The 27,780-nt window shown below is 34.8% G+C and overlaps 1 protein-coding gene and 1 non-coding gene across 4 annotated transcripts; both read left to right on the forward strand.

Moving 5' to 3' along the window:
• Positions 1-2,281: 2,281 nt before the first annotated feature.
• On the forward strand, positions 2,282-27,635 carry ABHD18 (abhydrolase domain containing 18). Of its 3 annotated transcripts, none has more exons than XM_060147438.1 (12): positions 2,282-2,373; positions 3,015-3,099; positions 6,854-6,954; positions 8,495-8,609; positions 8,949-9,033; positions 10,584-10,611; positions 14,248-14,386; positions 16,517-16,606; positions 17,279-17,380; positions 21,320-21,698; positions 22,155-22,317; positions 25,239-27,635. In XM_060147438.1, the coding sequence occupies exons 1-12, from the start codon at positions 2,282-2,284 to the stop codon at positions 25,288-25,290; spliced, it is 1,431 nt and encodes a 476-aa protein (XP_060003421.1). In that variant the 3' UTR covers positions 25,291-27,635. The 3 variants fall into 3 exon arrangements, with proteins under 3 accessions (XP_060003421.1, XP_060003423.1, XP_060003422.1); XM_060147440.1 differs by having other exon boundaries at positions 8,531-8,609; XM_060147439.1 differs by lacking the exon at positions 17,279-17,380 and having other exon boundaries at positions 8,531-8,609.
• On the forward strand, positions 14,450-14,586 carry LOC132520116 (small nucleolar RNA SNORA42/SNORA80 family). Its single transcript, XR_009540480.1, has one exon. It is a non-coding gene; the product is annotated as a small nucleolar RNA SNORA42/SNORA80 family (small nucleolar RNA).
• Positions 27,636-27,780: the final 145 nt, after the last annotated feature.

Raw genomic sequence — 27,780 nt, forward strand, 5'->3', positions numbered from 1 at the left:
AACTAGATAGTTTTTAACAAATTTCATTGGAACATAGTACATGAATAGACTTCAGAACTTATATGATTTTAATGAGATTTGCAGTTTAAAGATTTGGCAGCTCTTTTTTGTCATGTAGGTCTTGGTTTAAATGTTACCTCTTTGGTTAAGTGAGGCTTTTTTTGACCATCAAAGGAGCCCTCTGGTCTTTATCATGTTGTCTTGTTATATTATGATAATAATGTTGTCATCATCTAGTCTTGCTTACTTTTTTTCCTAAAAATAATTTGTTTTCTTTCCCTGAAGTATAAGATCCATGAGAGGAAGAATGTGCCTTGATCATCTTGTAGCACAGGACCTAAAATAATTCTTGGCATATAGTAAGCACTTAATAAATACTGTTGCATGAATGAAAAAAGTAATACTCATTCTTAAAAATTCAGAAACTTACATTTAGGCCATCCAATAATGGCTGAGCTATGGTGAACTGATTAATGATAATTCATAGGAATCTAGTAATCAGAATACCAGTTTGTTTACTTATAGTAGTAGATATGAATAGTGTAATAAACAGAGATGGATATGCATTATGGGTTTCTTCCTAGCATTATTATGCAAAAAGCAAATTTAATCAAGAATAAAAAATGAATAACACGTGGAAATTGGGGAAAAGGGAGGTGGGCATTTTCAAAAAATACTAGATACTATACTCTGGCTATTGATTGTATTGCCTAACACAGGGGTCCCCAACCCCTGGGCTGCGAACCGGTACTGGTCTGAAGCCTGTTAGGAACCAGGGCACACAGCAGGAGGTGAGCGGCGGGCCAGCGAGCAAAGCTTCATCTGCCGCTCCCCATCGCTCACAGTAGCGCCTGAACCATTTCTCCCGCTGTCCGTGCGTGGAGAAACTCTCTTCCACGAACCCGGTCGCTGGTGCCAAAAAGGTTGGGGACCGCTGGCCTGACAAGTATATTATCTAGGAAATGTTTATTCTTGGTCCTGAGAATCGTAAGAGGCAGTATGAATGATTTGGTTTTGCTGGTCCAGTCATAAAAATAATAAAGTGCCAGTCCCATTGATGGTGGATTAGATCGTACACTTATGCAAACAAAGAAGAGCATTAAGTTAAAGTTGTAGTTTGTTACAAATCAAAGAGTAAAAATATGACATAAATGGTGGTTCCCCAAAAAGCATTCAAAGTAATAGATAAGCCCTTATTAAAGCTCACTGATGGAGCTGCAAATTTCCATTTTCCATTTTTCTAAGTAGAATAAACCCTGAACCTGAATCAGGTTTTGCCTGGAAATCAAAACTACACCATTCAGTTTGAAAAGACAGAGGCAGATTTTCTTTAAAACTTTAGAAATGTTTGGGAAAGGTAGATAAGTGGTACATAAGTAGTAGTAGCACTGATTAATTACTACTTTTCACGCACTGTAGAGTAGAAGACAGGCAGTGTAGTATAGCAGCTCTTCAGCCATGTGCCTGAGATTCAGTCTTAGGTCTGCCCCCCACTTCTTGTGTGACCTTAAGTAAATCATATCCTCTCTGTGCCTCAGTTTCCTTGTCTTGGGGTACTATATCTTCATAAGATTGTTGGGATGTTTAAGCAAGAACGTACGTGTGTGTGTGTGTGTGTGTGTGTGTGTGTGTGTATGTGTGTGTGTAGTTTTTAAATGGTGCCTGGCAGATAAAATAGTACTACATAGGTATTAGCCACTCCTATTCAACAAATATTGAATATTTACTGTCAGTCACTGTACTGAGGATGGGAAGGTCCTGCCCTAGAGGAATTCAGAGTTTACTGTAGCTCAGGGCTCTAATTCTTCTCTACTTTCATCCGAGTTCTTTTTCCTGTATCTTGTATCTTATTTCCAAGAGAATACATTCAAAGTTCTAGTTTAAGCTCATTTTTAAATTTTCCCCCAGTTTTATTGAGATATAATTGATAATGTATTATTTTAAAGTATACCACATAATGACCTGATATATGTGTATACTGTGATGTGTTTACCACAACAAGTTTAGTTAACATCCATCACCTCTCATAGTTACAGGTTTTTTTCTTGTAATGAGTACTTTTAAGATCTCTAAGATAAATAAGTCGTGGGGATATAATGTACAGCATGGTAACTATAGTTAACAATACTGTGTTGTGTATTTAAAAGTTGCCAAGAGAGTAGATCAACGTTTAATTTTTACCTGATATTTGTAGAGGTGGTTAGAAAGTTGACCTGCCGAGTAAAATAAAATGTTTTAAAGTCATTTAAATTTTTGTTTTATAGATGTTTGTTTGCTACTAATGGGTGTGAGCAAGTTAGATATTCTATATCGGAGACTTCTCCTTACAAAACTTTTTATCAGAGGATGGGGAAGGCCAGAGGATCTCAAAAGGTAAGCCTTTTTTCTGAATGCCTCTTCTAAATTTGTTGTTTTAATAAACATTTGAAACTTCATTTCAGTTACAAAGTCCTTTACTATAAATATAAAGTGATTGGTAAATTAAGCATTAACTACTACATAAGAAAGAAATTATTTCCTTTTCTCTTTTATCTGATTATTGCTCTTAAGTTTTAACCCATATAATCATAAATTGAACTATTTTAAAAGTAATTCAGACTTAAAAATAAAGAGCTCTCAGACATAGATTTTTAACTTTGGTAATTTTTTATCCATTACAGATTTCAGGGACTAAACTTTCTTGGGTAACTTGAATTTGTAACAACTGTGAAACTGTGATATAGTGTAGCTCATGGAAGTATTTGAACTTGTGAAAAATAATTTTAGGGATTTGTGCCTTTAATTTTGAGTCTTGAATATGTTAATTACTTTTGGAGCAATGATATTTCTCATGTTTTTTCTGAGACAAAATGTCAAGCTTAAAAAAACCAAAGCCTAATTTTTTCTTTAATTATTAAAATTAAATTTTAACATAGTTTATGAACTGGACTTGCTAATTTTTAATTACTTTTCATCAGTCTCAATATAATGGGAATACTGAAGTGTTTTCTTTTTTCCCCCCCTTCCCATAATAGACTCTTTGAATTCAGAAAGATTATTGGAAATCGAGAAAGATGTCAGAATCTGGTTTCAAGTGATTATCCAATATACATCGATAAGGTATTCAGATGAAAGAAATGCAATTATAGAAATTCAGGTTTTATATAACTGTGTGGCAAGAGTGGGCTGAATGTTGGAGTATAATAATAAACTCTAAAACATGAGTACAATATAGATTTTTCATTTAATATTTTTTAAATGCTATTATGTACCCTAACTGAATGCTTATAGTAACTATATGCATGTTTATATGGGAGCATATATTTAATACTTAACTAAATACAAGAAAATATTTAGGGATGGATCTTTTTGAGCCTCATCTTTTATCTTTAGGCTCAAGAGAGTTAAATTATTCAACATTCAGAAGAATTACAAGTAATACAGGGAAGTACTCTACTGAGAGAATCAGCACATGAGAAGTTACTAGCAAAACAACTGTTAAATAACATCAGGGAAATGTTATGGGATATAGTTAATTGCTGAGAGAAGGGTAGAAAGAAAATGCTATAAAATTAGAGAATATGAGAAAATATATTTGAAATAATTTTGTTTTTAAGCAGCCATGTTTTCCTGTAAAACACTTCTAGGCTTATGTAATTGGATACTTGAAGTGCTGTAGGGGAGGGCCTGCAGCTGGGTAGGCTTCACATCCCTCATGGCCTTCAACCACAGTAACTCTACTTTCGTTGCGTTTATATATTGGATGTCTTTAGCAGATTTCATTTTTCAAAAGACTTTCACTGCTAAAAACAGGATCTTATAAATTGGAAATCCCTCCTCTATACCACATAGCTGTTCCTTTTGTATCTTCTGGATTTAGAACATTTCTCCCTCAAATTTTGCTAAATATTTCCATTTTCTCTGTTTTTTTCCTATTAAAAAATCATAGGCTTGAACAAATTTAAAACATACCAAGGAAAGATCAAAACTCTAATTTATGCCACTTTCCACCTCCTAATTCCATTTTCCTCCCGAGGAGGAATTACTGTTAGGATTTTAGAATGCTTTCTTACAGATATCCTTCCTCTCCCCCACCTTCTCTCTCTTGCTCTCTCACTCTCGGTTTTTAAAGATTGAGATATAATTCAAATACAGAAAAATTAACCTTTTAAAATGTACAATTCAGTGTTGTTGTTTTTTATTATTAACATTTCCAAGATGTGCAACTATCACTATCTAATTCCAGAACATTTTTATTGCCCCCAAAAGAAACCCTGTACCCATTAGCTGTTACCTCCCACTTCCCCAGCCTCCCACCTGCTGATAATCACTCATCTGTTGTCTCTGTGGATTCACCCATTCTGGAAATTTCATATAAATGGAATCATCCAACATGTGGCCTTTTGTTTCTGGCTTATTTCACTTAGCAAATTTTTAAGGTTCATCCATGTTGTACCATGTACCACTGCTTCATTCTTTTTTATGGCTAAATAATATCCCATTGTGTATATGTACAACATTTTGTTTATCCATTATTCAGTTGATGGGCATTTGAGTTTCTACTTTTTTTTTTTTTTTTTTGGCTCCATCAGGTCTTACTTGCGGCACATGGGATCTTCATTGAGGCATGTGGGATCTTTTGTTGTGGCACGAGGGCTTCTCTCTAGTTGTGGCGTACGGGTTTTCTCTTCTCTAGTTGTGACACGCAGGCTCCAGGGCGCGTGGGCTCTGTAGTTGTGGCTCCAGAGTGTGTGGGCTCTGTAGTTTGCAGCACCCGGGCTTCTCTCTAGTTGAGGTGTGCAAGCTTAGTAGTTGTGGTGCGCAAGTTTAGTTGCCCCGCGGCACGCGGGATCTTAGTTCCCTGACCAGGGATCAAATCTGCATCCCCTGCATTGCAAGGCGGATTCTTTACCACTGGACCACTAGGGAAGTCCTGAGTTGTTTCTACTTTTTAACTGTTACGAATAATAATGCTATGAATATTCATGTACTAGTGTTCTTGTGGATATATTTTTTTCAGTTCCCTTGGGTATATATCTAGGAGTGGAATTGCTCAGTCACATGGTAACTGTATGCTTAAATTTTTAACAAACTGTCAACTCTTTTCCAAAGTGCACCATTTTACTTTTCCACAAGCGGTGTATAATGCTTTCAATTTCTCCACGTTCTTACTAATATTTCTACTTGCCCTAGCCTTCCTAGTGGGTGTGAAGTATAATTTTATTGTGATTTTGATATGTCTTTCCCTAATGACTGTGATGTTGAGCATCCTTTCATGTACTTATTGGCCATTTGTATATCTTCTTTTGAGAAATATCTGTGAAACCTTGCCCATTTATAATTGGGTTATTCCTCTTTTTAGTGTTGAGTTGTAGCTTGCTTAATTTTTAAATCTGTCTTATATATGGCTCTGAAAGTGTTTTTTTCTTACCAAATTGCCATTTATCCCAACACTATTTGTTGAATTATTATTCCCTTTCACATTAGCTTGTGCTGCCTGCTTTGTCAAATAATTCTTCTAAAATAGATAAAAGAAAACTTTAAAACTGTAGGAGGGGGCTTCCCTGGTGGCGCAGTGGTTGAGAGTCCGCCTACCGATGCAGGGGACGCAGGTTCGTGCCCCAGTCCGGGAAGATCCCGCATGCCGCAGAGCGGCTGGGCCTGTGAGCCATGGCCGCTGAGCCTGCGCGTCCAGAGCGTGTTCTCTGCAACGGGAGAGGCCACAATAGTGAGAGGCCTGCATACCAAAAAAAAAAAAACTGTAGGAGGCACAAAGATGACTAAAATGTAAACACTTCCTGGATTAAAAATTTCGTATTATACACGTTAGGTCTCCTTACCATTAAAATGCAATGCAATCCCAATTAAAATATTCAGTTTAGTGCTAAGATCCATAAAAGGATCCTAAAATTATTTTGGGAAGAACTCAACTATATATTTGGGAAGTACAGTCAGATCAGGAATACTTGAAAAGGAAGAGTGGTAAGTAAAAACTATGTCAGTCATATATCAATGGGTATTGTAAGGCACAGTATGATCAGCACAGCCTGACACTGGTTTAGAAATAAATGATATGCTAATGAGACCTGATAAATGATTGAAAATAATTTGTAAAATTATTTTCCAAAAAATAATTTTACAAAAAAATTTATGGAAAGTTACTTCATGATAAAGTAGTATTTTAAGTTATTTGCAAAGAAAGTGTGGATTATTTAATAAATGATGCTGAGACAACTGGTTAGTATTTGTGTTTTTTAAAGAGGTTGATATATTTAGCTTCTAAAAATACAGTTTTTTGTTTCTGGTTTTAATGAAAATATGTGATGCTTTACTGCTAATTTAATTTTGACTATTGACCTGATAAAGATTTTTTATTTAAAAAAAATAACTATTTGAGGTGGAAGAAAAAACTTAGGTGTTGAATATTAGTAAATGCTTTTGCTACATATGTAACTATCACATTTCTCCATATTTCATGTGTTGATGTGACTCATTTCATCAATAGGTTACCTGAAAACAAGCCATTCTAACATATATAATGTCAACCCTTATTTGATTGTGGTAAATTATAATTTGTAAATTGTTTTTATATTTATATTGTTGAATTCTTGTAACAAATATTTTATTTTGTTATTGTATGTCATTGTACAAATAAGGTTTACTTATAGTTTGTTTTCCCAAGTAGGCTTAAGTAGAGAACATAGAAGGAAATGAAATGTGTGTAGGAGCCTTTAGAAAGCAGAATGGGGCAAAAGGATACTTAGTAGGCACTAAAAAAAAGTTACAATTGAATAGAACTTTTTAACAGAAAACATCTATGATAGACCTAGATACCACTGTCCTTGTGTATGCATCTTGGTTTTGCTTTTTTTAGATTGAAGAGCAGTCAGACTGTAAGATCCTAGATGGACACTTTGTTTCCCCCATGGCCCACTATGTGCCTGATATCATGCCAGTTGAATCTGTTATTGCAAGGTAAGTATTTTTATTCAGAAAGTTAAAGTAGTAGGTTGTTTACGTTCACTTATACAATTACAATAATATCAATGCCATATTATTTCAAATTACTTATTATTAATTGCAATAATTATTTAGCATTTTTCCATTAAATGTGGGGTGGGACGGAGTAAAAATACAGAGTTTTAGTATACATTTGAACTTAAGTTGTTATCAGCTTAATCTTCAAAATTTCAAGAAGCAGCACAGTGCTGGGAATGCTAAATGAAGCAGAGTTGTTAACGTTGGTAGTTTTGATTATGAGACTGAAAATTAAGAGTTAGTTTTCATGAGCACAAAACAGATATAATCATTAAACCATCCTAAATTTTCTTGTCTATGTTCTATTCAACAATTTATTGACAGTAGATAAGTAGTGATATTTCCCCTTGCCCAGGCAAAGTAAGCTCAGAATTCAGGTTTATGTTGCCTGAGAACACAACTGCCTAAGGTCAAACCTTGAGCTGACAGAGTGCAGTGTTCTACTGTGATAATAATTCCAAAATGTCAACTGCTAAGGAAATTGAAAGGAGAAGTAAATCAGTTTGGGAAGATAAAAAAGTTCTGAAGATGGATGGTGGTAGTGATTGCCTAACAATGTAAGTGTACTTAATGTCACTGAACTGTACACTTAAAAATGGTAAAAATGGTAAATTTTATGTTATATACATTTTACTACAATGATAAAAAAAGAAGAAGTCATATAGGAAAAAACATTAAATGAGAGGACCAAGATACTACGATAAGAAGACGACAAATAGAGAAGACTGTGTTTTTTCTGGTGTGGTTTGCTTTTATCTCCAAACATAAAAGTTTTAATAAATCAAATCCTGTTATATACTGCAAGTTGAAAAAAAGATAACATGAACTATGTTATTGATATCAACAGCTTGTACAGCCAAGCATTATTCCTGCAAGGAAAAGAAGTGGAGCTATCTAAAGAATTGTTTTTCTAGGACTTAATCATATATATTGATGTCTTTAAAAATAAGAAAATTTCATTATGCATATATAAAGTTGTGGTATTGAATAAGGTAAAAATGATTGCAATAAATTCTGTGCTTATATTGTAATTGAATTTTTAATACCGTAACACCAAGCAAATTTACAGTATCTTTGTTGCCAGTTGGGCAAACATTAGTTTAGTCAGTCAATTACAGGTTTTTTTTCCTACCAAAACATATGTTTATGTTTATTACATTCCCATAACCATTATAACAGAATTTTAATGCATTTTAATAAATAAATGATAATGAAAATTCATCAGTGCCTGAAAACTCAGATTTTTTTAAACTACTAAATGATCATGATATTTTAAATACACAATTCTACATTGCTAATATCTATTGAAATAGAATTTATAGATGAATAATCATGCCATAAAGCACCTGTACTTTCATCCAACAGGACATGGAAAACAGCAAGTCAATTACAGTTTGAATGGCAAAATTCTGAATGACCTTTTGTCCCAAATAATTTAATTATGAAACTTTTAATAATTCAAAGTTTGTATTAAAAGGCTTTTAGTTTCACTGATGTGTTTTATTTTAAATAGGTTCCAATTTATTGTGCCTAAAGAATGGAACAGCAAATATAGACCTGTATGCATTCATCTTGCTGGAACAGGAGATCATGTAAGACTTTATTATAACATCTTAATCCCTAACTTGTTAAGCTACTCTCCTTAACAGATGTGGTTATTATATTTTTTAATTTAATTTTAATTTTACATTAGACTACAGTTGATTTACAATATTGTGTTAGTTTCAGGTGTACAGCAAAGTGATTCAGTTATACTTGTACATATATCCATTCTTTTGTAGGTTATTACAGAATATCGAGTAGAGTTCCTGATGCTATACAGCAGGTCCTTGTTGTTTACCTATTTTATATATAGTAGTGTGTATATGTTAATCCCACACTCCTAATTTATTTATTATATTCTTTAAGTACATCATCTTTTCTTTCCTCAGCATTACTGGAGACGACGAACACTAATGGCTCGTCCTATGATTAAAGAAGCCCGAATGGCTTCTTTGCTGTTAGAAAACCCTTATTATATCCTTTTGTGATACCTAGAAATCTTTTCTCTTATTTATTTATTTATAGATTTAGTCATCAAAAGGAATGATAGTAACCAACTTTTCTAAACCAATTAAATTTAGTCAGTTCAGAAAATGCTTAAGAATTAAGGAGCAAGAATGAAAAGAAGTGAAAAATTGTTTCATGCCTTTTTAAAAGGCAATTTAAGGATTTTGCTTCTGTTGTATAATGAAGATAAACCGCTCTTCTGTTTCTTTTGAGATTTATACTGGATTTTAATATTAATAAGTCAAGTGTTTGACTTATTAAGGAAACCCTCATGTTTTAAATACATTTACATATAAGTATCAGTTGAGGTTTAGAACAGTTCTTAACTTAATTTTCAAGATTATGTCAGACTATTCCCAGAAGAAGAAATGAAACTGATGCGCAGATATAAAGAAATGTTCAGCGTTGCTGGTAATAAGAGAAATGTAAAGTTAAAAGAGCAGTTACAAAAGATATAAAAAATAAAACACAGTAGTCATAAGGCTATTGTGAAATGGGCACTCTTATTACTGATGACTGTGAAAAGCAGTTCAACCCTTTGGGAAAGCATTTTTACTATATGCATCAGAAACCTTTAAAAATCTCACATCCCTTGACATTTTGATTCTGGGAAGTTTATTCTAAGGATAAAATATTAAGAAAAGAGAAAATGATAGAAAAGAGGAAAGATATTTAATAGCTTATAACTTATAATAGTAAAACATTAGAAATAGCTTAAATGTCTAACAATAGAAAAATGGTTAAGTAAATTGTGGTTCATAGCATTGGAATGTTGTACAGTTGGTTGTGTTATGTTTATTACTTTACTACCTGTATGACCTTGAACCTGTTAGTTAACCTTTTAGTACCTCAACTTTTCCTTGGTAAATGGGAATAATCTCTTAGGTTATTCAGAGTATTAGAATAGTTAATACTGGTAAATAATAAGGATGTAGTAAATTTTAACAGTTAGTTATTATTTAAAAAGTTTACAGTAATGAATGAAAAGTATTTATAATGCAAAAAGAGGATATAAAACTCTATGGTATGGCATAGGTATGCAAAAAACCTAAAATAGAAAATCCATTATTTTCTATTTAGAAACTGTGCCTAAGGGAAAATTTTGGAAAGAAATACAAAAAAATATTAATATGGTTGTCTGTAGATAAAATAGTTTTTCTTCTAACATGATTTTCTGAATTTTCTAGATTTTTTTATAAGTGAAGAAAGAAACCAATAAACTTCATTTTAATATTACGTTGGGGATTACACAACCCTGCTGAATTACTAAAAATATTGAATTGTACACTTTAGATGGGTGAATTGTATGGTATGTGATTATGTCTCAATGAAGCTTTTTAAAAAAAGAAAAATAATTAAGTTGAAAAACCTGAGAACTCCTTAACAGCCTATTTGGAAAATAGTTATTTCAGCATTAAATTGTCTTCAAGTTTAACTATTTTGCTTAAGTTAATGTGTTTTGAGACACAGAGTGTGTTTAATTATTTAAAAACTTTCTCTTTGACCCACATTCTTAAATGGCTGCAGGAAACCCAAGGACCAAATGTAAGTATGTGTTATCTTCATTTTCCAGTCTTTATACTGAATTTTCAGCCATCTTAAAATTTTTGATAGACTAACCATTTTTTCTGAAAAACAGAATTCTGGGCCCCTTGCATTCTTGTGGTACCTGGATCTTTGCATATAATTATTCTACATGGTTGTATAATAAATAACCATTGACAAAATGAATTTTTGTACATTTTGGCAAGGTTTCATATAGGAGCTAATTATGTATGTCTTTATATGAATTAAATTTAAAAAAATAGATTATAGGGACTTCCCTGGCAGTTCAGTGGTTAAGACTTTGCCTTCCAATGCAGGGGGTGTGGGTTCGATCCCTGGTCAAGGAGCTAAGATCCCACATGCCTCGCAGCCAAAAAAAACCAAAACAAAGCATAAAACAGAAGCAATATTGTAACAAATTCAATAAAGACTTAAAAAAATAGATTGTAACTTGGTCACTTTAGTAATAAAATCATATTTTTTATAATTATATAAGAATAGTTCCGATTCTAAAAATATATATTTAAGTGCTTCTTATAAAGAAATGTACTTATGTAAAATCAGTTTCTAAAACAGAGTTTCAATTGAATTGGTGTGTATTTAAATTAATCAAAACATGTATTATAAAAATGTTCTAACATTATATTCATAAATTACGTATTTTGTGAAAATAAGCAACATTTAAGATTTTGGTAATACATGAGCCTAGTATTATTTGAATTCTTTTACATTGCTATTTATTTTATTTTTTGTTGTTGTTGCCTTGTTCCTTTTTTTAAGATTTTAATTTTATTTGGGTATAATTGATTTACAACATTGTTTTAGTTTCTGCTGTACAGCAAAGTGAGTCAGTTATACAAATACATCTATTCACTATTTTTTAGATTCTCTTCTCACATAGGTTATCACAGAATATTGAGTAGAGTTTGCTGTGCTCTACAGTAAGTCCTTGTTGGTTATCTATCTTTTTTTCTTAATTTAAATTTATTTATTTTTTTATTTTTGGCTGCATTGGGTCTTCGTTGCTGCACACGGGCTTCCTCTAGTTGTGGCAAGAGGGGACTGCTCTTCGTTGCAGTACAAGGGCTTCTCGTTGCGGGGGCTTCTCTTGTTGCGGAGCACGGGCTCTAGGCTCGCGGGCTCTAGAGTTCAGGCTCAGTAGTTGTGGCACATGGGCCTAGTTGCTCCGTGGCATGTGGGATCTTCCCAGACCAGGGCTCAAACCCGTGTCCCCTGCATTGGCAGGCGGATTCTTAACCTCTACGCCACCAGGGAAGCCCTGGCAGGCTGATTTTTAACCACTGCACCACCAGGGAAGTCCCAGTTATCTATCTTATATATAATAGTATGTGTATGTTCATCCCAAGCTCCTGATTTATCCCTCCCCCGCCACATTTCCCCTTTGGTAACTGTAAGTGTGTTTTTGATATCTGTAAGTCTGTTTCTGTTTTGTAAATAAGTTTATTTGTATCTTTTTTTAAATTAAATTCCACATATGATTGATATCATATGCTATTTGTCTTTCTCGGTATGACTTACTTCACTTAGTATGATAATCTTGAGGTCCATCCATGTTGCTGCAAATGGCATTTTTTCATTTTTATGGCTGAGTAATATTCCATTGTATAGATAGATAGATAGATAGATATACCACATCTTCTATATCCACTCCTCTGTTGATGGACATTTAGGTTGCTTCCATGTCTTAGCTATTGTAAGTAGTGCTGCAGTGAACATTGGGGTGCATGTATCCTTTCAGATTATGATTTTCTCTGGATATGCCCAGGAGTGGGATTGCTGGATCATATGGTAGTTCTATTTTAAGTTTTTTAAGGAAGCTCCATACTGTTCTCCATAGAGGTTGTACCAATTTACATTCCCACCAACAGTGTAGGTGGGTTCCCTTTTCTCCACACCCTCTCCAGCATTTATTGTTTGTAGACTTTTTGCTGATGGCCATTCTGACTGGTGCGAGGTGATACCTCACTGCAGATTTGATTTGCATTTTTCTAATTATTAGTGATGTTGAGCATCTTATCATGTGCTTTTTGGCCATCTGTATGTCTTCTTTGGAGGAATGACTATTTAGATCTTTTGCCCATTTTTTGATTGGGTTGTTTGTTTGTTTTTTTTGACACAGAGCTGTAAGAGCTGTTTGTGTATTCTGGAGATTAATCCCTTGTCGGTTGCTTTGTTTGCAAATATTATCTCCCATTCTGTGGGTTGTCTTTTTGTTTTGTTTATGGTTTCCTTTGCTGTGGAAAAGCTTTTGAGTTTAATTAGGTCCCATTTGTTTGTTTTTATTTCCATTACTCTAGGAGGTGATAGAAAAAGATATTGCTGTGATTTATGTCAGAATGTTCTGCCTATGTTTTCCTCCAAGAGTTTTATAGTACCTGGTCTTATATTTAGGTCTTTAATCCATTTTGAGTTTATTTTTGTGTATGGTGTTAGAGAATGTTCTAATTTCATTCTTTTACATGTAGCTGTCCAGTTTTTCCAGCACCACTTATTGAAGAGATTGTCTTTTCTCCATTGTATATTCTTGCCTCCCTTGTCATAGATTAAATGACCATAGGTGCATGAGTTTATTTCTGGGCTTTCTATCCTATTCCATTGATCTATATTTCTGTTTTTGTGCCAGTACCATACTGTTTTGATTACTGTAGCTTTGTAGTATAGCTACAGTATACTACAGGAATCAGCTGGAGTCTGCTTCCTCCAGCTCCATTTTTCTTTCTCAAGATTGCTTTAGCTATTCGGGGTCTTTTGTGTTTCCATATAAATTAAAAAAAAATTTGCTCTAGTTCTGTGAAAAATGCCTAGAATTAGGTGAATTATTTTACACTGCTTTAAAAAAAATGTGCTTTATGTTCTATTGTAATTTTTTTTTCTTAGAAGGGACAACTATAAATTTGTTTTTCCTTATATCAATCGTGGTAATTTAATGAAAAATTGACAGTATAGAAATATTATTTTCTCATACATATTTTAACAGTTTTAAGTTATATCAAGTAAATAAGACATTCTTTTCTGGACTTCAAAATAGTTTGGTAGTTGAAACTCAATGAAAATTATATGTTGTAGAGCAGATACAGCTTTTTTTTTTTTAATTTATTTTTGGCTGCGTTGGGTCTTCCTTGATGTGCGCAGGCTTTCTCTAGTTGCAGCAGGCGGGGGCTACTCTTCGTTGTGGTGTGTGGGCTTCTCATTGCGGTGGCTTCTCTTGTTGTGGAGCACAGGCTCTAGGCACGCAGGCTTCAGTAGTTGTGGCTCGCGGGCTCTAGAGCGCAGGCTCAGTAGTTGTGGTGCACGGGCTTAGTTGCTCCGCGGCATGTGGGATCTTCCTGGACCAGGGCTCGAACCCATGTCCCCTGCATTGGCAGGCAGATTCTTAACCACTGTACCACCAGAGAAGTCCCTAGATACAGCTTTTTAAAAAAATAAGTTTTAGGTGATTAGTATGCAGAACAATGTTAGCAGCATTCCAATTCCATCCATTTATTCCATTGTTTTACTTAGCTATCTGGTCCTTTAAAGGAAAAACATGTACTCTGGCTGCCTGTTTTAAATTTGCATATATTATAATGTAAATACATAAAATAAATAATTTTCTCTTTTGTTTTGTGAGGCTAGAAGGTCCAGCTTAAAAAACGTGTCTGATCTTTTTGTGATGGGAGGAGCTCTTGTTTTAGAATCTGCAGCTCTCTTGCACTGGCTAGAGAGGGAGGGTTATGGACCTCTAGGAATGACCGGAATATCCATGGGAGGACACGTAAGCATTTTCATTTTAACTGATATTTAATTGTGGTTATGTTTATAAAATCTAGGGAATCAAGCAAGGTAATGGATTTATGACACATCCTCCTCTGTGGGAGTCTCATAGTGTACGCATGCCGGAGAAAATTGCAGCCTTGAACGATTGCCCAGTCTCCTTACCTGTGGGCTGTGAGCACTGAAAGGGGTTGTACAGTGTGGGAGGTGGGGGGAAGATCTAGGGAATCTATTTATTTAAAAATTCACTTTAGGTATAGAATTAATTTTAGTTTTGGTGAAAGCAGAAACAGATTCTAAATTTTCATTCCAATTATGAAGTAACGATATTTTTTGTATGATTCATGTAGACACTGATTATACTACTTACTCCACAGCTATATCTCAGGTGTTAGATTTAATATTTTATTAAAAGTTGATTATAAACTTAACTTCAAGTGTGAACTATAAATGCCTTATTTTGCTGTTAAATTGGTGAAGATAGCTAATTTGGAAAACACTTTTCCTTTATCTCTTCTCTCCATCAAGCTGTTTTACCTTTGCTTTCTAGAGTGTACTAAAACGGCCTCCTAATTGGTTTCTCTGTCTAGTCTTTTCACTCCTTAACCTTATTCTTAAGGCTTTTTCTCCACACTGTTAACTAGAGTGGTCTTCCTAAATCTGATCTCTGCTCTCTCCTGCTTAAAACCTTCCACAGGTTTTGCTATTGAACTGGGCACTAGCAATGCCAGGTGCTGGCACCCATCTAGTGCCCCCTCATTCCCTTTCACCTGGCCGAATAAGAGCCTGTCCTTTCGCTTCCAGAGTAGAGCTTACTTCCTGTGAGAAACTCTTCCGGATTCCCAGCCTTATCCTAGACTATACTTCGTTTCTCAATAACACGTACTTATTTCATTTTACTGTGATTACTTGTCTAGCAGTCTGTTTTCTCTGTAAAGCAATTGATTCAGTGAGGGCCAGGAACATGCTCTGGTTCATTTTCTGGACATATTAGTCATACAGTACATTAAAATATATATATATATATTGTGTAAGTCATTTGAATTATAAAATTAAGTGTAAAACCTTACTCAAATTCAAAACAACTACCAAAGAGTGAAACTGATAAAATTAGCTTCAAAAACTCAAATTCAAAACAACTAAAGACAGTGAAACTGAAGAGTGGGAAAGGATTTCTTTTCCTAACTAGTAGTGTTTCCATTGTTATGACCCAGGTCGGGGTGTTATAACGGTCAGCTGGACTACTACCTATAAACTGGTTTCCCTACCTCAAATCTCACCCTTTCTAATCAATGTTATAAAATACTATTTAGCTTCATTGAATCACTTGACAATAACACTCCTTTGCTCAGGTCTCTTTATTAATTCCCCATTATCTACAGAACAAAGCGACCTCTAATCTGATCCTGATCGATCTTTCTAGCCCTACCTATCTCCCCTACCCCATTGGTCACATGTGCCCTACTGACCAGCGTAACTGAAATATATTGGCTGTTTCCCTACCAGACCCTGTGTTTCTCACCATCTTGCCTTTGATTATACTGTCTCCTTTATATGGAAGACCACACCCCATCTTTCATTTCACCTAAAAGACTCAACCATTTCATGAAGCCTTCTCTGATTCCTCTAGCCAAAAATAACATTTCCCTTCTCTAAACATATTACATCATTTTATATCAGTTTATATCAGTTATAATCTGCTTTGTAGTTCACCAAATTCTTGACATCTTTCAGTCAACCTCGAAAGCCTGAGATTTTATGGTTGAGATTTTGCTCTTTCTGAGCAGGTCACTTACATAATGAGTGTGCTTAGCCTACTGCCCAGCATCTACATCCTAGCATGTTTGCTCTATATTTATCAGTAGAAAGTAGCTTTCTGTGATGGGTCTTAAGGTACTTAAAATTTCCTAATACATTTTATTGCTTTTTTAGAGGGCAGTTATATGTCATTGTTGAGTTTTATGGTTTGGGGAATTTGGAGAGTTTGCTAGACATTCTAATGAGTGTTTAAGAGACTTTGTGTTCATGTCTTATCTCATCAGCTACTATACAAAGTACTTCTTAATATTAAATATTTTTCATTTTGGTGAATGTAAACTTTAAACTGAATCTCTCTGTTATCATGTTACAGATGGCTTCCTTAGCAGTATCCAGCTGGCCTAAGCCCATGCCACTGATTCCATGTCTGTCTTGGTCCACAGCATCTGGGGTCTTCACTACGGTAATTTAATTGCAATTAATGTTTAGATAATTATATATAATTAACGGTAATTGTTTGCAGGGTTCCAAAATCACCCCCAGGCTTGGTGATTCACTGGAAGGAATCGCAGGACTCAGTATATAGCCGTACTCACAACTAAAACTTATTGCAGCAAAATGATACACTACAAAATCAATCAAGGGAAAAGGCACACAAGGCAAAGTCCAGAGGAAACCAGGCATAAACTTCCAGTGGAGTCTCTCATGTTGTGTTTAATTCCCTCAGCAATGAGTTATGACAATGTGTGCAAAGTGTTGTCCATCAGTGAAGCTCATTTGAGCCTAGGAGTCCAGGGTTTATATCAGGGGTCAGTCGCTTAGGCACCCTCTTCCTAGCATGTACTAAATTCCAGAAGGAAATCAGGTGTTCAGTAGAAACTACATTGTTTGTATAAGCAGTTTAGGCACAGTGACCCACTTTATCATTTTGGAAGTTTTATATCAGGGTAAAGAACTGTTTACTGTCAAGTTACCAGACTCTAGGCAAGGGCCAACCTCACAAGCAGGCTTGTTTAAAGATAGGAAATCTCAAGTCTGCTTTGTTAATTTTTTTCTGCACAGTAATAATAATAAAAACTATTGGACAACGTGCTTTATACGTGTGATTTGATCTTAATTTAGTTTGTTATTTCAGGGTGTGCTAAGTAAATCGATTAATTGGAGGGAGCTAGAAAAGCAGTATTATACACAGACAGTTTATGAAGAAGAAATTATTCACATGCTTGAATATTGTGGAGTAAGTATTTTTAACTTCTGCAGAACATTGTGGGGGAAATGTTGATCATGTTTAATGATTCAGATTTTTAAAAAGAATTGCAGTTTTGTTTTGTTTTTTTAACATATATAACTTTTTTGTGTGTGACCGCACCACGTGACTTGTGAGATTTTAGTTCCCCAGCCAGGGATTGAACCCAGCCCTCAGCAATGAGAGCACGGAGTCCTAACCACTGGACTGCCAGGGAATTACCTGAATTGCAGATTTTTAAAAAGCAGTACTATTTTTTACTTAATAAAATTCTTCATTTAAAAATAAAATATAGAAAATCATGCAAAGCAAGTGCATAGCTTACTACATTTATTAAATGGCTAACACATTTGAATAGAACTTGACCACCCAGCTCAGAACTTAGCACCCAACCCACAAACCACTTTCATGTGTCCTAATCAGAAGACCTTTCTCCTCCTACTATTTAGTTATCATTATCCTGATTTTTATAGTGATTACTTCCTTCTGTCAAATATGCATCCCTGGACACTTCAGTTCTTTTATTTTATGGGTCTTTTAAGTGTCTTTTAATCTATAAGTTCCCTTTCATCCTTTTCTTTTCCTTATAATTTATCTATTGAAGAACTTGGGCTATTTACCTGTAGAGTTTCTCACAGTCTAGATTTTTGTTTGCATTCTCATGGTACACGTTAGCATATTCCTCCATGCTCTCTATTGCCTGCAAATTGGCAACTAGGTCTAGAGGCTTGATTAAACTCAGTTTATCATTCTTTAGTAAGAGTATAGGAAGCAGATAATGTCTGGCTGTTCATTTTGTGGTGTAAGCAGCCGTTGATGCTTAATGTCTGTGTCTATTATATTGAGTGTTGCAAAATGCTGATACTCTAATTCTATCCTCTTTTTTCATTTATTAATTGGAATACTTTGATTTTAAAAAAAGCCACTTCCCTTATCGATTATTTGGTTACCTCATAGTTCATTACATATACCTTAATTTACCAATTATCAGGGAAATGAGTTGGTTCTCTATTATTCTCCTAAGGTGACCAGTTCTTTTCAGAAATGTTTTTTTCTTTTCATGAATTTTAAAATTTTGCACATTCAGTTTAAAAGTTACAGAGAACCTCAAGAAACCTCAGGGAAAAAGACTCTTTCTACTATCAACGAGGACTTTTTATTTGTAATTCCATCAAAATAAAACTCACTTTTGTAGGGGACTTCTCTGGCAGTCCAGCAGTTAGGACTCTGCACGCCCACTGCAGGCGCACGGGTTTGACCCCTGGTCTGGAAGAAGATCCAGCCTGCAGTGCAGCTTGGTTGGGGAAGGGAGAGAGGGAGGCGGCGGGAGGCGGGGGGGAGGGGGGCTCACTCTTGTAAAGTAGGTCTATTTTGCGGAGCCTCAAAGGGCAGTTAATTACTTGCCTAAGAACTTTATTACAAAATAGCTCTCCCTGTTAGCTAGTTCCTGTGTCCCACTATACATATAATCAGAAAGATACTTATATTTGAGAGCTTATGAGAAAACCTAACATGCATTTTTTAAGGGAGGTTCATAAATTTTGGCTGTCTGAAATGACAGTGTATTCTTCTCCAGCCCTTTCTCTCTGTGACTCTTGGTGATTGTATACAAGAGTCCTTTGTCTTAGTTAGAACTAGTTCACAGTTATGAACATTCAAGAAATATCAAGCCAGCTTCCTTTTTTTTTATTTTAAAAACTGTGTTTTCCCAATCAAAAGAAATTAAATTTGTTGATGTACTGCTCTGAATAATTCTAGGATGCTTTGATCTTCCATTTCCTGATGTTACTAAACCTCCTTTCCTTCCTTTTTATATTTCTGTGATCTGGATAGCTTTAGTGATTTGTTCTGCTAACCAGGTTGTTGTGGTTTGTTTGTTTTCCCTTGCCTTCAACCCATTTTTCGTTCTTTTATTTTTTAAATAGGTTGTATGGTCATATAGTTCAAGTATCAAAAAGCATAAAAAGAAATATAGTAAAACGATTCCTACCCTTGTTCCCAGTTTGCCTAGGTCCTATCTCTGTCAACAAATAACCCACTATATTATTTAGTATTTCAAGGAATTTTTCAAACTGAAAGAAATCTCAACTTTTCTCTCTTCCCTTTTCTTATGGACAATACACAAATGTTTCCTTTTTCTTTTTCACTGCTGCATAACAGCCTATTATATGGATGGATGTACCATGATTTATTAACCAGTATCCTGTTGATGGGCATTTATGTTGCTTCTCATCCTTCACTATTAACAAACAGTTCTGCAATAAGTAACATTGTACATACATCAGTTCACACGTGCAAATTCCTAGAAATGTTGTTGCTGAGTAGAAGGGTATAAGCAGTTGTAATCTTAGATTTTGTCTAATTCTAGTTGTGTGAATTTACACTACCAGCAGGAACATGTGTGTCTGTTTCCCCATAAGTTCACAAATTCAGTGTGTTATCAGACTTACATGGTTTTTTGGTCAACCAGACAGGGAAATTTGGTATAGTTTTTATTTAATTTACTTAAGTAGGGACTTCCCTGGCGGTGCCGTCCAGTAGTTAGGACTCCACGCTTCTACTGCAAGGGGCATGGGTTCAATCCCTGGTCATGGAACTAAGATCCTGCACCCCTCAGCAAAAAAAAATTTACTTAAGGATAAGTGAAATTGAACATGTTTATAAGTTTTTTGTTTTTAATTTATTTATTTATTTATTTATGGCTGCATTGGGTCTTCGTTGCTGTGCGCGGGCTTTCTCTAGTTGCGGCGAGTGGGGGCCACTCTTTGCTGTGGTGCACGGACGGGCTTCTCATTGCAGTGGCTTCTCTTTGGGGGATCTTGGGCTCTAGGCGCACGGGCTTCAGTAGTTGTAGCACACGGGCTCAGTAGTTGTGGCTCTTGGTCTCTAGAGCGCAGGCTCAGTAGTTGTGGTGGCGCACGGGCTTAGTTGCTCTGCGGCATGTGGAGTCCTCCCGGACCAGGGCTCGAACCCGTATCCCCTGCATTGGCAGGTGGATTCTTAACCACTGCACCACCAGGGATGTCCAACCTTGATAATTTTTAATTTTTCTTAGTTCAGCCTGAGAAAAGGATTTGGGGTGGCTGGTGTATTACTGCCAGGATGCACTCATAAGAATTTTAGAAGTTCTAAGGTTAAAGCAAATCATGGATTTCAAAACTTTGGCAATAAAAAACATGACACAGGCGGGAATTCCCTGGAGGTCCAGTGGTTAGGACTCCATGCTTCCACTGCTGGGGACCCAGGTTCAATCCCTGGTCAGGGAATTGAGATCCTGCAAGCCGCAAGGTGCAGCCAAAACAAAACAAAACACATATCACAAGCTAAATGGTAGTCTTTACTATTTAGTAAGAAACATTCAGCAATAAAGTATCATTTATCTTCATTCTCAGTTAAATTTTGACATCTCTTTTCTCTTTTTGTTTTTATTATGGTAAAATATACACAATATAAAATTTACCATTTTAACCATTTTTAAGTGTACAGTTCAGTAGTATTAAGTACATTTACATTGTTGTGCAACCATCACCACCATCCATCTCCAGAACTTTTTCATCTTCCTAAACTGAAACTCTGTACCCATTAAACAAAACTCTATTCACCCCTCTTCCCATCCCCTGGCAACTACCATTCTACTTTCTATCTGTATGAATTTGAGTACTCTAGGTACCGCATAAAAATGGAATCATTACAATATTGTCCTTTTGTGTCTGGCTTATTCAATTTGCATAATGTCTTCGAAGTTCATCCATGTTGTAGCATGTGTCAGAATTTCATTCCCTTTTAAGACTGAATAATAATCTATTGTATGTATATACTACATTTTGTTTATCCATTGATGGACGTTTGTGTTTTCTCTGTTTTAACAAGGTTGTTAAATAAAATCCTATTTTATATTAAATGACATTTTCTTTTCTTTCATATAATCAGACAGATTCTTTCAAAATGGGACAAGAGTTCCTGAAACACTTCCCTAGCAGTGCAGACAAGCTAACTAACCTTAACCTGGTTTCTAGAACTTTAAATTTAGATATGGCGGACCAAGTTGTGTCCCAAAAAGCTGCTGAGTGCCATAAATCTAGTAAAACATCTATCAGTGCCACATCAGAAGGACTCTTGTTGCAAGATACCTCTAGAATGGGGTGCTTCAATCAAACACTTTCAACCAACAAAAGTAGTTATACGCGCTGTAATCCTCAGTCATACCACCTACTCAGTAAAGAACAAAGAAGAAACACTCTTCAGAAAGAACCTTTAATATTTATGAAAGGAGTTATGGATGAATGTACTCATGTAGCAAATTTCTCAGGTATTAATTTTTATATGAAATTGAGAATATTTGCTGATGATATGTGATAATCATGCTGATGATATGTAAAATATGTGAAATATTTTTAAGGATGCTTTACAAGATAATTTCATATTTTCAAGAATATATTTATTGTTGGCTCCACATTGTTTTTTCTAAGATAAGTTGGTTATGTAAATGTATCATATTTAAATTTTATCCATGAAAATCTAAGACCATTTTATTAGTTCTTTAAAAACATTGGGTTTTGTATCTTCCTTAGAATATTCATCTCAATTTTGTATTAGATAATAATAATCAGAAGTTTAATAATCAAAAGTTTTAGTTCGGCAAATGTTTTACTTACTGCATTGTATGGTGTATTTTATTTTCCAATATGATTACTAGTATTTATATAAAATTCTTAGAGCTTCTTAAAAGTATATATGTTGCATCTTAAAAAAATCCTGTACCTAGTTCCAGTTGACCCAAGCCTCATCATAGTGGTTCAAGCCAAAGAAGATGCCTATATTCCACGAACAGGAGTTCGAAGTCTACAAGAAATTTGGCCTGGTTGTGAAATCCGATATCTAGAAGGGGGTCATATTAGTGCTTATCTTTTTAAACAAGGACTCTTCAGGTAAGATGATTGGTCTAACAGGTGTCTATTTATTTGTTGTTTGTTTTGGGGACTTTTTTGGCTCAACAAATATAAAGATTGGGTATTTTTATTATACATTTTAGCCCTCTTATTTCCTTCCTGCCTCTCTCAATTCTCGCACTGTGATACTCTTTCCTATCTTTTCTTTTTATTTTCTTTTCCTTCTAGAGAACTAGGAAATAGCATATGATAGGCATGCTTTGTTGTGTGGTTTTACCCTCTTCAAATATTAATAGCCAGGTGTTTTAGGGTGTAGGGAGGAACATTAGCGTTTGCAAAACTCGCTTTAGCGCATCATGAACTTTTCACTCCACTCTGATGTTCTTCTCTCAGAATGACCTGAGTATCTGTGGAATAATGTAGCAATGTTTTTCAGTAGCAGGTGAATATTGAACCCTAAAAGAGAAGTGAAATACTGGTTTTATTGTTAATAACCTTGTACGACTCTGGTATTTGATAAAATTTATAAAGACTTTTTGCTGTTATTCTAGTTTTTTGATAATGCTGTTTTATTTCTACTTCTATTCAGATTTGATTGTTAACAGGTATCATTGGAATATTTATCATTAATGGTTAAATTAGTTCACATAAAGTGCTTAGACCAGTGCCCTGTGCAGTGTTCCAAAACTGCCAGCTGGATAGTGGTATAATAGAAGAATGCGTGTGCTGTATGTTTGACATGTTTTAGTTCTTTTTAACCTAAGGAATAATTCTTTGTATGTTGTTGCTTATGTAGTTCAGTTTATAGATATCACCTTTTTGAGGTACAGTCTAATTCTCCAAGTCTGTAATGTCCTCAAGAATATAGTAACCCTTTCTTTTTATAGTATGATCTTTTAAAAAATACTCATGTATCAAGCATTTGAGTCCCTGTTAGTTGGTGAGTGAGCAGACCGCTTATCCAGTACTCAAGTGACCCTCTGGCACAGCAAAACTAAGACAAAAACAAACGAAAATTGTGAGTACTTAGTGTTGCTAGGGTTGCTCAAGAGTCTAAAGTTCTGTTATACATGTGAATGCAGGGAACGCACATGCTTGTTTTAGTAAATCGTTGTCAAATTTCTTTTACTCTTTTATGTATCTACGTGGGAGTGTGGCTGAGAGGCATTAGGAAGAATAGAAGCCAGCAGTAAAAACTCATAAGTGCTAATCTGAAGGCTTCATTTGAGAAAGAGATAAATGTTAGCTATCAACATGTGCTAGGTACTAGAGCAATTGCTTCATATGTTATTTTTAATATCACCTTTACACAGAAACACAGGAAACAAAGAAGATTAAATAACATGCTCTGGTGGGGTAACTGCTAAGCCATTTGGCTTCTCCTACTCCCCACTAGTCACTTCAAAACCTAACAAAGTTTAGGGCTTCCCTGGTGGCGCAGTGGTTGAGAGTCTGCCTGCCGATGCAGGGGACACGGGTTCATGCCCCAGTCTGGGAAGATCCCACGTGCTACAGAGCGGCTGGGCCTGTGAGCCATGGCCGCTGAGCCTGCGTGTCCGGAGCCTGTGCTCCGCAAGGGGAGAGGCCACAACAGTGAGAGGTCCGCGTACCGCAAAAAAAAAAAAAAAAATGACATTGGAGTAGTAGAATTTTACAAATTCAGGCTTTTCATTCCCCAGATTTAAAAATAAAACATGCCAATCCTTTATGTGCTCTAATAATTTGGGTTAAGTTATTTAGAACTGATTGATAATACAAATGAATGAGAGACTATTCAAATGATTTAAAATGCATATGTATATCTTTACTAACGCTCCTCATACCATGTACACAAGCCCAGATTGCAACCTTAGACCTCATTTTATAGATTTTTGAGCCAAATACACAGAAACATTATACAAAGCTTTGTCTTTCCAACAAATTGGAAATCACAGTCTGTAGCAGGTGCCAGTTTTAAAGTTAATCTTAATATCTTTTTAAGGATGTGGGGAAATGCTTAGTCAAACAAGTATAACACAGGATTAATATGATCTCAGTTATCATTTAAACTGGGTGAAAATGCAGACATAAGCATTTTTTAAAAAAAGCTTGTAGGAAAAGATTAAATGTAGATATCTTAGAGTGATGGGATTATGACTTTTTTCCCTTTTTCTGAATTTTCTACAATGAAAATGTATTTGACAATAGGAAAAAAAAATAAGCCTTAAAAATAATATCTTATGAACCTGGGCCAGATCAGTTTGACTCTTCCTTTCCAATTAAAATACTACAATACCTAGTAGAGTTAATGTAGGAAACTAAGGCTTTTTTTTTTTTTTTTTTTTGCGGTACGCAGGCCTCTCACTGTTGTGGCCTCTTCCGTTGCGGAGCACAGGCTCTGGACGCGCAGGCCCAGCGGCCATAGCTCACGGGCCCAGCCGCTCCGCGGCATGTGGGATCCTCCCGGACCGGGGCACGAACCCGTGTTCCCTGCATCGGCAGGCGGACTCTCAACCACTGCGCCACCAGGGAAGCCCCGGAAACTAAGGCTTTTAAGTTCAGTTGCTATATCATCATCTATGCAGTAGATTGAATATTACATTTGAAAAGTTCTATAGCCAGTTAATTTTCAACAAGTAACAGAATAAAAAGAAACCAGTTCCTTTTCATTTTATCATTTCATATTTTATACATAAATGTATACATATATAAATTTAAAGGCACAAAAAAGTGCTTCATGGGAAAAGATGGCATTTATGAACCATCGGTTGGAAGTACATTTGAAGTTTTCCAGTGCTGGTGAAGTTACATGGATCCAAACACTCAGCCTCACGTACCTGCCTCTTCCACAGCTATTGATATTTGGAGAGGAGGTCAGCTTGCAAGACACAGGTTATTTGGAAATAACTTATAGTAAAAACACTGTCTGTCCCCCTTTTTTTGCTAATTACTTGTAGTTTTTCTTTCATATTTAATTTTAGGCGCGCCATCTATGATGCATTTGAACGCTTCCTCCGTAAATACGCTAACTAATGGGATCACCTATGTAACCAGTGCAGCCATCATGTTTCTTATGGAAGGAGTCTGATCCTTTGATGATGTGAAGAACAAGCAGACAGCACTATATATCTAATTGCTGTCAATTTAGTCTGGAATTCAGTGTTACAGATCAGTCAACTATAATCTTTAAATACATTTGAATAATTGTAAACCAATATTTGGATGAAATAATGCTGAACTATTTTGTACTATTTGTGGGAATCCCATAAAATCAATATCTAGTCTGTTGTTACTATTTATGTAAACTTTACATTTTAAATTATGAATAATTTATTAATTTAAAACAAATTTATTCATAGAAACCCTATTGGTTTTTAAAGAACTGCTAAGTCAAACTTAGTTTGTAATATGTCACCCTATATTGTATATATGACCTTACATGACATTTCTATTATTGATTTGATTTGAGAAACATGTTTATTTCTTTTACGGATCTACAGTGAATTTATAATCTTATTTTCAACTTTAATTTTCTGCCATGGATACTTATCATGTGTAAAATCAGTTTTAACTTTGAATACTAAAAAATCCTTTTTGCTTTCTACTTAAGTACTTTTAATAATTAAATTGAATGTGAGAATGCAGATAAGATGCATAAGACTTGGCTAAACTTTAAAACTTTGCCAAATATTAGGTTAGAAAAAAATGCCAAACATTTTTCCCCTACTTGAAAAGATTCAATTCATGAACACTGAAATAATGAAAGACCTATTGCGTTAATTAATAACTGTTTCTTAACATTTTCTTGTATACATACTCTGAATTTGCTAAACATCTAACTTTAGGCCAAGTACTTAACAGCTTTGGTTTTTTAATTTCAGAAATTAATGGCCACATATGAAATTGATCTGTCCGTATAAACTTTATTTTACGGAAAAGATATAATAACTAGTACTTTTTAAAAATATTATATGGCTACACTTGGTGCTTTCTTTTTATTTTATTTTACTTTTAAACTTTTTTGGCTGCACCGCACGGCCTGTGGGATCTTAGTTCCCCAACCAGGGATTGAACCCGGGCCCTCAGCGAGAGTGCAGAGTCCTAACCACTGGACCGCCAGGGAATTCCTGGTGCTTTCTTTTTATGTTAAACTTCTCAAGCCAAGAACTAAAATGTTTTTAAAAGTAGAAAATATTTGGGGTTTAGAAAAAATATATTTGAGTTTTATTTTTTTGAAATATGTGTTGTCTGTGGGTTATTTTAAAATATGTATTCCTAGTCTAGTAAGGATATTTGAATTATAAGATGCCTTTGTAGCTTTTTAAAGGAGATTTTATTTGGCCCTCTAATGCCTCCGTCACCTTAATTTTTAAAAACTATTTTTAAATGATTAATGTGAAGTCACTGATAGCATACAGTGTTGTAAATTCTGTAAAACTACTTTGACATAACAAACAAACATAGCTACAGCCATTTGAGCTATAGCAATTTTACATGTTCAGATTAGAACCTTTACTTTTCACTAAAAGTATGAAATCTACTAAAGTTCTCCAACAAAATACCCTTTAAAGACAAAGTAAACCTTGTTGTTAACTGAATTACAAGTATTTTCTTATGTATTTAGTGAGGTGATTGCTTTCTGAGCAATGGCTTTAGTGAAACCAGTACTTTATTTTTCACATAAATATTTCCTACTAAGCAATAATGTACTATGGTATGTAACTTTCTATTGGTAAAAGAATGAAATTTCATTTCAGTTTAATTAATTATTAGGCATAACTAATTTCTCCCAAATAAATGTGAAAGAGGTGTTTTTAAAATTTCTTCTCTTATCCAGATGTTCTAAGAATATATGCACACAACTACCTAAAGAAGTGCTGTCTGCCATTTTGAAGATTGGGTACATAAATTGCTAGAAATTCATTTAGCCCAGAGTTGCAAACTGGCAATCAGTACAGGACAGCTTGTCCCACAGTTGTTTTATTCAGTGTGCATAATACCTCCAGCAAAATTTTTGAATTCGAGAAGTCTTTAGACTGGGTATGCATTCCCCAGTTCGCCATAATCCACCAGACTCCAAGCTCTTGTATTAGACTACTTCACTACTTTGTGTTTCCCACTTAGCCCTGAAGACATCTGAGCCTGACACCCCGACTTAGATCTGTGGTTAAAAAACGTTTCTGAATTTCATGATTTGATAATGTTGTAAGTACTATTAAATCATTTTAGCATATGCATTTTAGATTGTTTCTTATGAATGTAAATTTTAAGGTGGTGCTTTCTTTTATAAAGATTATTGAATTATTGACTCTGTAACTGAAATTTTAAAAATAATTTCCAAATATTTTTTACTTCACAATAAAAGTCTTAAAAATTAATTACTTGTTATGTTTAAGACGTATTATTCTAAACGCAGAAAACCCATGTCACATTTGATTAATATAGCCAAACTTGAACTAAGTGTATGTTCCTTCTTAGTAATATTATGACCCAAACAGCGTAAGGCAAATATAAGCAAAGGAG

This window comes from Lagenorhynchus albirostris, chromosome 4, assembly GCF_949774975.1.
Source record: "Lagenorhynchus albirostris chromosome 4, mLagAlb1.1, whole genome shotgun sequence".
NCBI lineage: Eukaryota > Metazoa > Chordata > Mammalia > Artiodactyla > Delphinidae > Lagenorhynchus > Lagenorhynchus albirostris.